We start from the raw sequence: 14,354 nt of genomic DNA, 5'->3' as shown, positions 1-14,354 counted from the left end.
TGTCAAGCCTACCAACAATTTGACACGGGATTCTCAGGATCGATGTATATATATCAAAGTGTATATTATACAACCTTGAATTGAGTGGTTATCTAACTATAATGTTACTAGGAGGTTTACGCATTGAACATGCCCAAGATGAAATGCGATACATCAGATTACTATCATTGACATATCACATATCACAAATCGTTGTTCTGTTGTGATATTATATTGGGTGTAATAACCCAACTATGGTAAATTATCAGTACATAGTACATCTACTATGTAATAAATATCTATTACATACGTACTGTCATTATAAGCTACATATATACAGGCATCTATGGTTTAATAACTAATACTTGCGCTATTTTTAGACAATTTACATTTTCAAAAATATTACAATTATTTCAGACAAATAATGAATAATAATTGTGTATGAATGCTACAAGTTTTATATGGTTGAGAGAACGGTTAAAAAAATTTAATTATTTATAGCTTTAGTAAAAATAACGTTGAAATAATTGTCGATATGAAGGAATGAAATCTTGCAGTCTCGTCTTACATTTATTTTTAGCAAATTTTCCAAAATAAATATGACGTAATAAATGTAAAATCGTGAGCTGCACCGAAATGTCTTGTTTTAAAATTACTGATCAGGGATGGTATGGTGTTGGGTTGTATAGTAGCTTTATATCGAGATATTGGTGAGTTGGTGAGGAGGTTCGCCGAAAAACTATTGCTGCTATTATATCTATATATATATGGCATCAGTATTAGCATCACTGTCAGAATTAACATTAGCATCAGCATCAGCATCAGCATCAGCATCAGTATCAATAGCAGTAGAATTTATTTATCTCTACAGTACTACTCAGTGCGTTTGCCGTTACGTGGCGTCTTGCCAATTTCTCTTGAGTTGTAATACGAAAATAGGTGGAGGTCGGTGAAACACGCAAGAATCCGGGAGAGAATTTGTGAGAGACATAGATCCCCCTCACCCCCTCTTTACGGTTAGCATTTTGATATATATATATATATAGAAGATTGTTAAGCCTTCGCGCAGCAACGGCGAAACGAATAAGAGATAGAATAATAAAGACCAGACATTGGAGCACATTTGAGTATAAACCAGGCAGCGGCATGGATCGATTCTCACCCGCGGTTAAAATGTCTTTCACTTGGATGCGGTTTTAGTTTGCCTGTCTCTTACTTTATCTCTTTCTCACTCTCTCTTTTAACCGTACCCTCAGAGCTTCACTTCCTATGACCATTCCAGTAACGTCCTCTCGCAATCTGCAATGTAATCCCAAATTTAATACTATTACTATACTCTGATTTATCAAGCGTTATATCCTGAATTCATCATTCTCCCTCGATTACAATCAAATCCAAAATATCTATATCTTTTTTTTTTTTATTACTTTTATTTCGTTTATTGATAAAATGTCTTTAGTATGGCAAGTTGTTTATGTGCAATTTGATGATGCAAAGAAAGTTTTTAAAAATAAAGTGAAATAAATAATACAAAATGAAAAAGCACGTATATATACAGATGCCTCACAAAGTAACACCCAAGGTTTTTTATGACAAAAGAGTTCTTGTCCACTCGGTACAATTATTTTTCCGGTTGAATGTACCTCTACAGTTTGCGTTGCATATTCATACATCATTTATTGTACTCTTCAAGATAGATAATGGTGAATTTTTTAATGATAAGAAAACGTGCTGAATTTTGAATTTTGATTTAAATAAAAATATCTGTTATTTTCGCACACTTTAAGCGCTAAAACGCTGAGGGTGCTTTATGAACAGTTTTTTTTTTCGACTATTTTACTCGCACAAAAATATTTCTACACTCTTTTAATTGCATCAAAATATCTCAAATTGTATGCTAGCAAATAAAAAATTTACTAAGGAACAATTTAAACCCAATATTAAGTCGATTCGTTATTTTGTCAGTTTGAAATAAATTAATTCAACTCAAGAAACCAGTGCTGTCAATTGTTACGTATGAAACGTGGTAAACACTATAACTCTCGATAGAATTAATTAATCGGTCTAACTTTTTTTTTATCATCTTTGTAGTTTTTATGACAAGAACGCTTATAAAAATCACTCTCTAAACCCTTTTAGTTTAATTGTAATAAATTAGAAACGTAAAGCTGATTATTCACGAAAAATTTAACTGAAATTTTTGTTTTTACTGTTGTTATTATTATTATTTTTTTTTTATTTTATCTCTCCATTATTTACTGACAGCAGCACTAGCGTAATAGTATAGATTTGAAAAAAAAGAGTGACATCTAAGACAAAAACGCCCGGATATTTACAAAAAATGTTAATAAAAAAATATTTAACTGAAAACAAGAAATAAATAAATTCAATTGATAATTTATAAGTTATATAAAAATTCATAATAATAAAAAAATAAAAAAAAAAATGGTTAGTATAAAGTAAATGAAATGATTCAAAATAGAATGAGCGATTTAGGTCTGCACTTTTTGATTTTCCAACAATTTACCAGCTATTTTATTTTCTCAGCCAAATAAAATATGACAATGAAGACAACAGATGTTTATATACTTTTTTCATTCAATATGCAAACGCTTTATTAGAGTACATATTAATTTCTTGATGAAATGTATAATTGCTCGAAAAAGATATAATATACTTAATTTTTTTATTTTTATTACTTTTTTTCTTTTTTCCTAGATAAAAAACTTTAAGCTCACTCAAAAATATTACATTAATTGATGAATTTATCGGTATACCGCTTTGAACGTACATATATTGAGTAAATATATATACTATTAATAAATAACTCATTTAAATTTTTATGTATACTTGTATAGATAAAAATATGTGTCTATGAATATATATGTGTGAATTTAGATATTTTATGAAATATCCTTATGAAACTCGCCACCTGAGACTTTTTTTTTAGTAGTATATTTAAGATTTTTTTTTATTTTCCTTGTATTTTAAACTTTTCATAGATTTATAATTTTTTCAAAAAATCTATTGGGGCTAAAAAATATTATTTAAATACATTTGGCCATTTATTTTGCTGTGACGTTTATTCAACTTAAACGTTAATAGAACGTTCTAAAATAATAGTATCCAACGATCGCTTATTGTTAAATATTTATATACCTTTTAAGAGCTTTTAATTATTAAATATAAGCATGATTGTGCTTAAAAGAAATTTGTAAATGATATTCCGATGATGAAACCACAATATCACCGTGACTGTGAACAGTAACCTAAACAGCAATTTCAAATGAGCTTAAAAATTTATGGTAACATTTTATGGATTTTATGCATCACAGTATCTTTCATCTCATAAACCGTTTTCTCTTTACTCTTTAACTAACATTAAATCAATGATACACTGTATATTGTATTCCATCGAGCTAGTCAATAAATCTTTTCCATTAACATTTTACAAATCGGTTAATATCCGGTTTCTTTTTGTGTCCGTTGTAAACAAAATGCCAAAAATCAAAAGATAAAAAAAACGTAAAATAAATAATCAAATAAAATGACCACTCACAGTTGTCTGGTAAATATTTATTATGTACTAAAGTATATATCTATATAATATTTTTAACGAAATAAAGCCTAAATATTATTATATCTTTAGAATAATATTTTTAATTATATTGAAAACGTAAATCAATACTTAGTTGAAAATACGTCTTTCAAATTATATGTTTATCAGTCTTTTTTTATTATTACTGTAAATAAACGAAATACACTATTGTTTAAAAAGTTTATAATTAGTGAAATCATCATAACTATTACAATATTTATAGTATATTAATAGAAAGGAAAAGATAAAGATGACTAAAAATAGATGTGATGGTTGAATTAACTCCCAAGCAAGAGCGAATAACCGTAACACCATATCAGGAATAATAACAGTAGATAACGAAAAAACTATATTACATTTATATATATGTATATATAGGTAGTTATTATACATCTGTCAGCCCTAACGTTGGATTAGCTCCTTAAAAGTGAGTGGGAATCTTAAGAAGGAGGAATCACGCATGAGGAAGCACCAGACTGACCCCAACTGAAACTCGATGTGATGTCAGCCAAATATGAGGAGCATGGAACTTACTCGTGGGAATGTTTCTCACACATTATACCCACCCGCATACATGTATATATACGTAATTCCGCATATATATATACAGATATTGTACATACTAATGTATTTTTTCACCATTATTGTATTTTTATAAGTACATTTTCACAGATTTAAACATAGCAAATATTTATTAATAAAATAAAATATTTTTTTTTTGTCTTTTGTTTTAATTATTGAATAGTCAACTTAATTAAAGATTAATCGTATTAAATTTTATAGAATAAACTTATGAAATTTCGTTCAGAATAATATTACATATCACGCTTAATAAATTTTTGAATGATATACAATCGAACCTGACTGTCTTTGAGTGAAATAAAAAATATCTATTTGTTTGTAAGATTTTAAATGCTCTTAAATACTATTTGTTTATTTTTAATTAAATAGATACATATTATATAGGTACTAATATAATTATGAAAAGCAGTAATTCTTTCTATAAGTACAAATATTTTGAAAGTTGCCAATTACACTGAGAAAATCTCGTCTTTTTTTAAATTTCATTCGGTAGAATTAAATTGAAAATTCAATTGAAATTGAATTTTACTTTTATTACTTATATACATGGTTCACAAACTAAAATATATTGTTCATATATTGTGCGGATCACAACACATATGTATATATATATATACATGGCAGTTATTTTTCCATTACACAACGATTGATCCTCGCTTGAATTGTTCTCATCCGTTCGTTTTTATCATCTCACCCTTTACGATTTCTTTAGTTCTCAATGTTATTGACAAGGATTTTCTTAGTGATAAGAGATGCATGGGTTAGATGAAGCGACATGAAGAGAAAAGGACACGATAAGGGAGGATGAGATAATAAAAAGAACAAAAAAAACTTAATTTTTAAAAAGAACAAGTAGAAGAAGAATAAAAAGAAGAAGAAGAAGAAGAAGAAGACAATAGTACCATAAATAATAGAACTAATACTGAAAGAAAAGTCAATACAATCCACATTCTTTAAATGGCATTCAAAGTAGTTTGTAAAGATCGATATGGCTAGACATTTAAAACAAAAAAAAAACGAAAAAATTAATTAATAAATGGATGAATTTTATAAGAAATACGATCAATTGATATATTATTGCTTTGTCTGCTATGTCAATGAACCTTAAATACACATTATATTCCTTTAAATGATTTATTACTTATATTATAAATATATAATACTATTTTATGATAATAACCAATAAAAAATTTAATAAAGATAAATATTGATATATGGAGAAAAAAATAAATGAAATATATCTAGTAAATTGTAAAAATAATCAATAAATATTGTGGTATCAGCTATCAGCTATTAGCTATCTCCCATCATCATAGAATCATGAGAAAGTTTGAATAAAATAACGCGATTTTAACGATGCACTATCGTGTAAGCAGAGTTAATAACACATACACCATCGTTCGTGTGAGGAAATCGCGTGAATAAAGGTAATTCTGTTCATTAATCAACCATTGTTTACAACTCAAGATTAATTGAAAATTTACCTTGTCAAAACTATATCCTAGCTCAGTGTTTAATTTAAATAATATTATATTAATATCTTCAGCTTGCACTATGTTAATTATATACATTAACTTAAAGTTAAATTAATCAGTAAACACACTATTTATAGAATATTTATAATAACAATAAATAGAAGCTTTTGGTTATGGTCACTCTAACGAATTTCACTGTCTCAGAGACTAAAGATAATATAAGAAGAAAATAACAATAAGGGGATATAGTAAAGCAGGAAAAAACTACTCAACTTTAAATTCCATGCGACAGTTAAATCGTCTAAAGATCTCTACCTCAAAAAGCATCACCAGGATTTTTCTTATTTTCCCTGGGGATTTTTTTTTCTTTAACTGGGTCACTGATGCTGAGCATCACAACAATTTAAGAAAAAAGTCTTGTGAGAAAACGAGCTAGGATTATATACTGACAAACCAGTTTAATAGTAAATGACAACGTCAGAAATTAAAAATAACATTGTAAATATAAAAGTAATTTATGACATAAATTTTATAAATATAGCAAAAGTGCTAATAAATATAAAAGGTTTCTTTTTTTTTTTTAATTTTAAAACTGACTAATAATGAATATAATTGATTGCTAAAAAACCATTTAAATATAGCCCATTGATTATATTCTGTATAGAAAGCACCTAATATATCCACTAAGATTATATACATATGTAATTTATTACGATTTTTATATTTCCTCTAAATTAACTCACAATTAGTATTCACAGTACATTGGGTTATTAATTTTAATAAACTAAAAATAACACAATTAAAAAATTTTTGAATTACTTAATTCTTTATACGAAATAATACTTGAGTCAAAAACTGTAGATTTTATTATTATTACTTTTTTTTAAATATATAAAATTCATGAAATAAAAATCGTTTATCCATTAAATGTGACTATAATTGATTAAAAATCAATTGTAATTATATTTAATTAATGATCATTATAGATACGGATAATATAAAGATTTAAAATGAAATAATTAATAATTGCTTAACTTGGAGTTAGTTTTTAGTCAAGTTTTAGTAGTTAAAATTTTCCACTCTCTTTGACTGGTTCTTTTGCTTTTATTTCTGCATTCTTCCGCAAGACATATTCTTTGAGACGAGTTCGAAATAATAAATTACCGAGCAGTTTTCATTCTCGCTTATTTTGTTTTATAGGTATAGTAAGAAAGAGTATTGCCGCACAAAAGTGCGTTGTCAGAGGAACAGGAACTTAATTAAATTGGAGAAAATATGCTGCTAATTGAATAAATTTTCAAGCTCTAAGATCATTATTAATAATCAAAGACGGGAACGCTTATTTAACTTAATTAAACGAAATTGTTATTGCACTTACGTTTTTTTTTATTTTTCTATTTCTCATTTTTCTACTTGCTGTCATTATTACTCTCTATTTTTATCTTTTGTCTAACTAAGTTTTTTTATATGTTTTAATTAAGGTATTTCGAAAACATAAATTAAAACGTTTTTGTGACAGAAAAACCAGCTTCAAATAAATTTTTTGAGTAACTATGTTGGGTTTAAATATTTTTCATTTATTTGTTATAAAATATATGTTATCAAAGCTGTTATAAACATTAGAAAATTTTTTCATTCATAAAGATTGATTATTGTTCTTAGAAAAAAAAAAAAAAAATCATTAGATTCATCGAGAACGTAAAAATCCAACTAAATAATTGGAAAAAAATTTTGAATAAAAATAATATAAACACTGGGAGCCATTCGAATAGCTTTTAGACGATAATAATCACTTGCACTGCACTTGCTGTTACTCTGTGAATCGTTTGGACAGTGCAATGACCTCGCATTTTTTTTTATTATCATTATTATTGTTGTTATTGTTATTTTTTTTTTTTTACTCAGTATTTTATTTCATTCGTTTATTTATTTATTTTTTTATTCTTTATATTCTTTCTTTTTATCCGGGTGAATGCTATTGCGAGAAGCGCCAAGGTACAGAACGTTGCAGCATGCTGCTAGCTTCATCACTTGAATTGTATACATATATATGTATATATAAATGGATCGAAGCAATTGACCTAGATTATTATTAAAGCTATAATTATGAAAAACATCTTATATATTTTAACTAATTATTTATCAGTATTTGCATTATAATACAATGAATTAATAAAAATCTGGTGTCTTAGTTATTCCATTGTTTTATTACCTTCCTCTCAGTTAAGTTAAACTTAATTTATATTTTTCATAAAGATTGTCGATTGTTGTATAAAGTAACGGCCAAATTGCAATTCAAAAAGTTTTAAGTGTGAATGTACACGATTCGTATCAAAAGTTTTGTACATACGCTCAATATGGCAAACATTTTATGGATGTAGGTCACACTTTACCAAACTTCTTGATGATGTGCACTAACTTTTTTAAGTATTTTCAAAAATAATAAAAATACAAAAGATAAAACTTATTGATACACGACTTGTAGAAAAAAAAAAAAAAATGAGAAAAAAAAAATGTTGGACAATATTTTCTTTAGACAAACTTTATTCCTGTTTATTTAAAAATTTCGTTGTCATAACAAACATTACATTTTATATCCACATTTAATGATACTGAAATAATAACGAAAATAAGGAGATTTATATGAATTTATTTGGCTTTATTTTTTTTATTTTCTTTTGATATAAAACAAGTTTAATGTTTAAATAACTTTGAGAGCATTTGATTCAAGTGCATTGACCAATTTTGTGCAAAGAATAAGAATGAATACATCAGAGCAGGAAAAGTGAGAAAGGATATATAAGCTATGTTGAGATGGAAAAGAAGACCTTTGATTGTAGTTGGGGAGTAACGCCTCGACGGGTTACAAAGACCTTGACGAAAACCGCAGACACCGTGGGCTAGACGCGACCGACACGATCAACAACAACATGACGATGCTTTACTCTCACGGGGACACTTCCGCAGGAAATCAAACCTTAACTCCTCTATTTCTCTCTCTCTATCTCTCTCTTTGTTTTATATATTTTTTTTTTCAGCTATTCAAAAATTTGAAAATCAGTCTATTACACTACTATATGATATGAAATGACAATTATATATACACGCTGAAAAAAAGTGCCATGGTAATACCTCCCGTCTAAACAAAGTAACTATTTCTACCTTTAAGTTTTAAAGATTCTTATTCTTTTATGTTACCTTTTCCTATCAGAAATGGTATGCAATCTTCTCCGAGATGATAATCATTACTATCTCAGAAGGTAAAATTTAAAAATTCCTTCGTGTAATTATTATTATTATGAATTATTTAAAAATTTACTTTTAATAATGAAAATTTATCAAGTTTAATAAATTATATGTAATTTTTTTGAAGGAGGTGGTATATATATATGTATATATTTTAATCCTCATCTACTGTCTGTAGAAAATGTTAAATACAAAATTTAATTAACGTACTTAAAGTGGTATACTCTTGTTGATCATATCATGCTGTCGTCTCGGAAATATGCATAATAATATATTTCAACACTTGTGTTTACCTCATTAGACTCTTATAACAACGAAAAAAATAATAATAATAAAATAACCAAAAATAAAAAAAAAATAAAAAGATGTTAATGAAATTAATTAGGCACAACTCAATAAAGTGGGCCTGTAAAAAATAATATATGCTATAAATAAAAATAATTTGCATAAAAAAATGTATTTTTATTATACGGAGTACATACTTGAATTTAGTAGGAAAGAAAAAAAATTTCAATATAACTTTACAGATTTTATTCCTCGAGAAATCTTAAAAATTCTTGAACAAAGTTTTCTATTGAATTTTATTATGAAAGGCGTAAAACTATACATTGACTGAATGAAAGAGAAGAAAAAAACGGTCGCTTATATATATATATATATAGAAAGAGAAAAATAGATAAAATGAAAAAGTGAAAAAAATTTAATAAAATTGTCGCGCGAAAAGTCGTGCACTGAACGAATCCACGAGTGGCCACAAGGGAATGTATCGAATTGGCGTGGAATAGAACGAAATAGAATGGTAGTGCAGAAGCGAAAGTATCAGTAGTACCACTAGTAGTAATAGTAGTAGTAGTAGTAGCAATAGCAGTACCAGTACTACTACTATAGTAGTAATTTGCATTCATTCGAATGGAGGTCGGTTTTACCCCCGGGGTATCTGGCTAACTTTAAACTATAACTATATACACTCATATCGTATCATCGTATCATCCACCGTCGATGTTGACAAGTAATCCAGATTATACATGAAGCTTATGGAAAGATTCCTTATTTTCAACAATGATGAAAAAACAAAAAAAAAAAAAAGAAGAAGATGATACTCTCAATAATTGGAATTTAAAGATAATTGTTTCAATTTTATAATAGATAGATGTTAATTTTCCATTATGGGGTTCAGTTGTAGTGGTTTATAAAATAACTCAAATACTTGGTTTTAAATTACATACATACCAGCTAAATATATATATATCTAGTTGATTGTTGTGAATTTAAATATTTAAATGAAAACTTATCATTTTTATAACAATAATAATAATAATAATAATATTTTTGAGCATCGTCAGATCGACTTTGGTTGTTAGTTGTTTAAAGAACGACTTAATCCTAGTCGGTAGAGTTAAGCTGGTTGTAGAAAGTGACTATATAAGATATAGTTACAAAGTACAGGTGGAATAGTTCTCGTTCCTGTTCTCTTTCTCTATATAGTTTCTGTTCAGTTATCCAAGACTCCAGGATAGGTGGAAGTGCCTCTAGCTTTTCGAGAATTGAGTTCGTGCTTTGGATCTGAAACTTGGCGTGAGAATATAACTGAGAATAACTGAGAATAACTGAGAATAACCTTAAAGCCAAGCGCCTACGTTTTACTATATACTTTTTAGCAATTATTCTTTTCTTTGTCGTCTTTGCAACAACTTTCAGATGTAAACTTTCTGACATTGTCACCAAGTCATAATTTCAAACGTTTCAATACTTTTATATTTATAAATGCCAATTATAACTCTGTGAATTATTAACTTTCAATCTCATGAAAATTTTTTATTCAACTATTATTTCCATTTTTATATATTATGTATCTTTGGTCTAATTTTTTTTATTTGATATCGATAAAATATAGAAAAAGTAATTTATCGTTATTAAAAATTAATTGCAAGTACTCTTGACTTGAAAAATCAATATACCAAGTAAATATTGTTTAAAATTTAATAACTACCAGATTAAAATTAAGCTTTGTTGTTTTAACTATTCATGTATATATAAATTGCCCTAATACATTAAATAATTTTTATTTTTAAAAAATATAATAAACACAATGATTTCATTCATACTTTTGAATAAACAAAAAATCTTTAGTCCTTAAAATTCTTAATAATTTCTATAAAAAATTATATATTGATTATATAATTTATTTATATATTTGTAGGCGAAAAAAATAATATTCTTAAAAATTTCAAGGTTTTGTAAATGTAAGTAATACACAATAAAATTTGGTACAATTTTAAATTATAGAAAAAAAAAAATAATAACAATAAATTCGTCTCTAGTATAAAAAAATTTTTAAATTAACCAAATATAAGTAGTTATAATAACTAAAATGATACTTATAGTAAATATGTATATATATCTATATTTATTAATATAGATAAAAAATGGCTCGTCCGCATTCTATTCCCAGGGGAATGATCTCTATTGTATGTAACTACAGAAGAGTACATAGGTTATATACCTCTTTGTATCTTTCTCTCTCTCTCTATATTTTTCCCGCTCATTTACTCCCTTTGAATATTTCATAGTGTGAAAATTCAACATTTGATTATTGTTGTTATTATTATTATTAGCGTGTGAATATAAAGGGTAATTATTTCCGTCTGTGGTAAATGTTTCCTCTACCGGATACACCAAGTATTTACGCAATACTAGTTTACTCAGTGCTTTTTTGTAAATGTAAAAAGATAATAAAAACTATTTTACAAGTTTATTTAAACTATAGTTGACAAACATAAACTTTAATCATGTTCTATACTTTCATCTAATTTTCAATTAATTAAGTGAATAAACCAAAAAACAAAACAACTGACACATTTTCATTAGAGTTTAATTTAATTAACTATTAAGTATCGTAATAAGTTTTAATAAGGGGGCTGCAGCAAGACTGTTTTACAAGCATATAATCAACTTTAATTAAGGTTTCTCTTAAATTAAGTATTGACAGCACTAATTTAGGGCATCAAAGACACTTGTTCCGTTATTATAAATCGGATTATTCTACATGACTTTGCAATTATATGCGCTTAATCAGCTATATACCTGTTAGTTACAGATCGGTACACAGGTCGACGTCGGCGTTAAAAACTTTACTCTTAGTTAATAAATACTAGTCCCATCTTTCCCACCTTTCTCTTCTATATTTTATTATACAAATGACATAATGAACATGAATAAATATATTTTACTATTCTGAAAATATTAAATATAGAGCTTGATTTACTATACAGTGGCTAGTGACACACTTTTCGTAATCGTAATACATATAAATGACTCAGACGCACATTTATTTATAAAATTTATAAAATAATAGATAAATAAATAACACTTACCATCAACTTGTGTTATAAAAACCGGGATTATTAAAATTATCATGTAAATAGTCGGTGATATCATTTTTGTTGGATGCTGATAAAAAATGTCCCTTGAATAGTTATTTATTTAAACTTGAACACACATATTCTTAGTCATTTTTTAAATTATTTTTTCCGACAACTAAAAACTTGTGCTTATTTTATTTTAACACTTAAATAATTTTATTTCTACTATCATATACCACATCAAAGCTTCAGATGCTAGTAAGTTTATCATATTGACAGAAAAAGTTCAACTTAATTTTTAGTTGATAAAAAATCCTCTTGTCACTATGATTTATAATAAAAATAATAATAATTTATGTATAAAATGTTGTATCGATAAATTGCCACTGTCTAATTAATTTTTACAAAATGCCTTTGCAGTTAAAAACAAAAATTACATATGAAAAAATAATGTTCAGGATGAATCACTATCAACACATTTTGGCACAAACAGAAAAAAAAAAAATAATAATAATAATAATCAACACTCTATTCGGGTTGTCACAAAAAAAAAAAATAGTAATTGGAACTAAATTTTAATTTATTATAACAACAAAGTTTTTTATATATCATTTGATTATTAATAAAATAATATTAATTTTCTATGAGAATTTTCAATATTATCTTTTCGAAAATCGTTATTTACAATCGAAAATCGAAAAAAATATTCCACCGACCGGTCGCGAGTCGAAAAGTTTCGTAATTAAAGTCGTAAAATATAAAAAAATATTTGTTTATATTTATATTTAAATAACTATCATTGAAAATGACAAGATTAATATTATTTTGTTAATAAGAACGCGACCGGACGGGGGATAAAACCACGGGCAACTGCCGGATTATATACCGGACGTTAGTAGTGCGCTTGTCTCCCCAAAACTGCGCGATCCTTAACATCGTCGGCGCGCACCTGTCGTTCCTGGGTCACTGCGCATGCTTACAAACTATAAATATATTATAATATGACATATCTATGCACACACATAACATATAGATATTGTTATAATTATATATTATATAGTTTGCATATGATCTGAGAGAATTATGAATCTTCTCGAATTTGGATATTTGATAAAATTAACATAAAAAAACTATTCATCTAGAAATAACTCAAATAAAAAATTAATTTTAAGTATCATCTTATAGTTTAAAAAAGTATCTTTAATTGAAAGAAAAAAAAAAAAACCGTAATTGCATTGTAAAAAATATTGAGAGATAAATTAAATTGATGCAAGTAATTTTGATGATTACGTAAATCAACAGGTAAGTAGAGTCAATAATGTCAGAAATATTAACCTGATTAAGGGATTAAATCCGGTTTATATCGACCAAAAACCAATACCCAATAAATTTTTTATTACAACCTCTCGATAAATCTGATTTATTATCAATTTGTTGTAATTAATAGCTATTGCTGTATGATTTCATTTAAAACAACTTTTTATCACATTGCTTTATAAAAATTATAATTTTTCTAATGCCTGTTTTGACTGATAAACATTTCAAATTAAATAACACGGCGTGGGGTGTATATTACTAGAGTAATCAACGATATGTAAGAATCCTTTATTAGTTGTCTTGTATTTGTTTTATGTATCCGGAGACATCATACCATCATGGATATACCTTTTGCCCTTTTGGTCCGAAAAAAATACGCATACCATCTGTATTATATAAAAAAATTAAAAGTAATCTATATGGTATACCATCATTTAAATTAAAACATGTCCTGCCTTGCCGACAGAAGTTAAGGTTTAGTTCTATGTTATTTACAATCAACAAATAAAAATACATAATATTTTATCACTACTGGGAAAAAAAGAAAATAACAGATCGGCCGTCAGATCTCTTAGCTCTTACCCTGCCATTCATTCTATTTATTTTTCTCATTAAGTCTAATAAAATTTCCATAGAGGCGCTAGTGTTAAATTTCGTATGTAATAGAATAATTATATTCAAGCGAACTTAAATTTAAATTGAAAAAAAACTCGATCAGCTTTTTCCTCAAAGAATTCCCTCAAAATTTCAATTCAAATTACTTAAAAAAAAAATATTTACATTTCGCTTTAGAAT

The 14,354-nt window shown here is 26.7% G+C and overlaps 1 protein-coding gene across 8 annotated transcripts in view; it reads right to left on the bottom strand.

Moving 5' to 3' along the window:
• Positions 1-13,149, bottom strand: part of LOC130663964 (hemicentin-2) — a 55,104-nt gene extending 41,955 nt beyond the window's left edge. For 7 of the 8 annotated variants that reach the window (XR_008989275.1, XR_008989273.1, XR_008989269.1 and 4 more), the window contains exon 1: positions 12,255-13,149. Coding sequence is in view for 2 of the 8 variants with exons in the window: in XM_057463559.1 (XP_057319542.1) it covers positions 12,255-12,318 (64 nt within the window). In the remaining 6 variants the exon portion in view is untranslated. The remainder of the gene's footprint in view (positions 1-12,254) is intronic. The other variant, XR_008989270.1, reaches the window with a different exon arrangement.
• Positions 13,150-14,354: the final 1,205 nt, after the last annotated feature.

This window comes from Microplitis mediator, chromosome 2 (genome assembly GCF_029852145.1).
Source record: "Microplitis mediator isolate UGA2020A chromosome 2, iyMicMedi2.1, whole genome shotgun sequence".
Lineage (NCBI taxonomy): Eukaryota > Metazoa > Arthropoda > Insecta > Hymenoptera > Braconidae > Microplitis > Microplitis mediator.
This window is presented reverse-complemented; position numbering and strand designations above follow the sequence as displayed.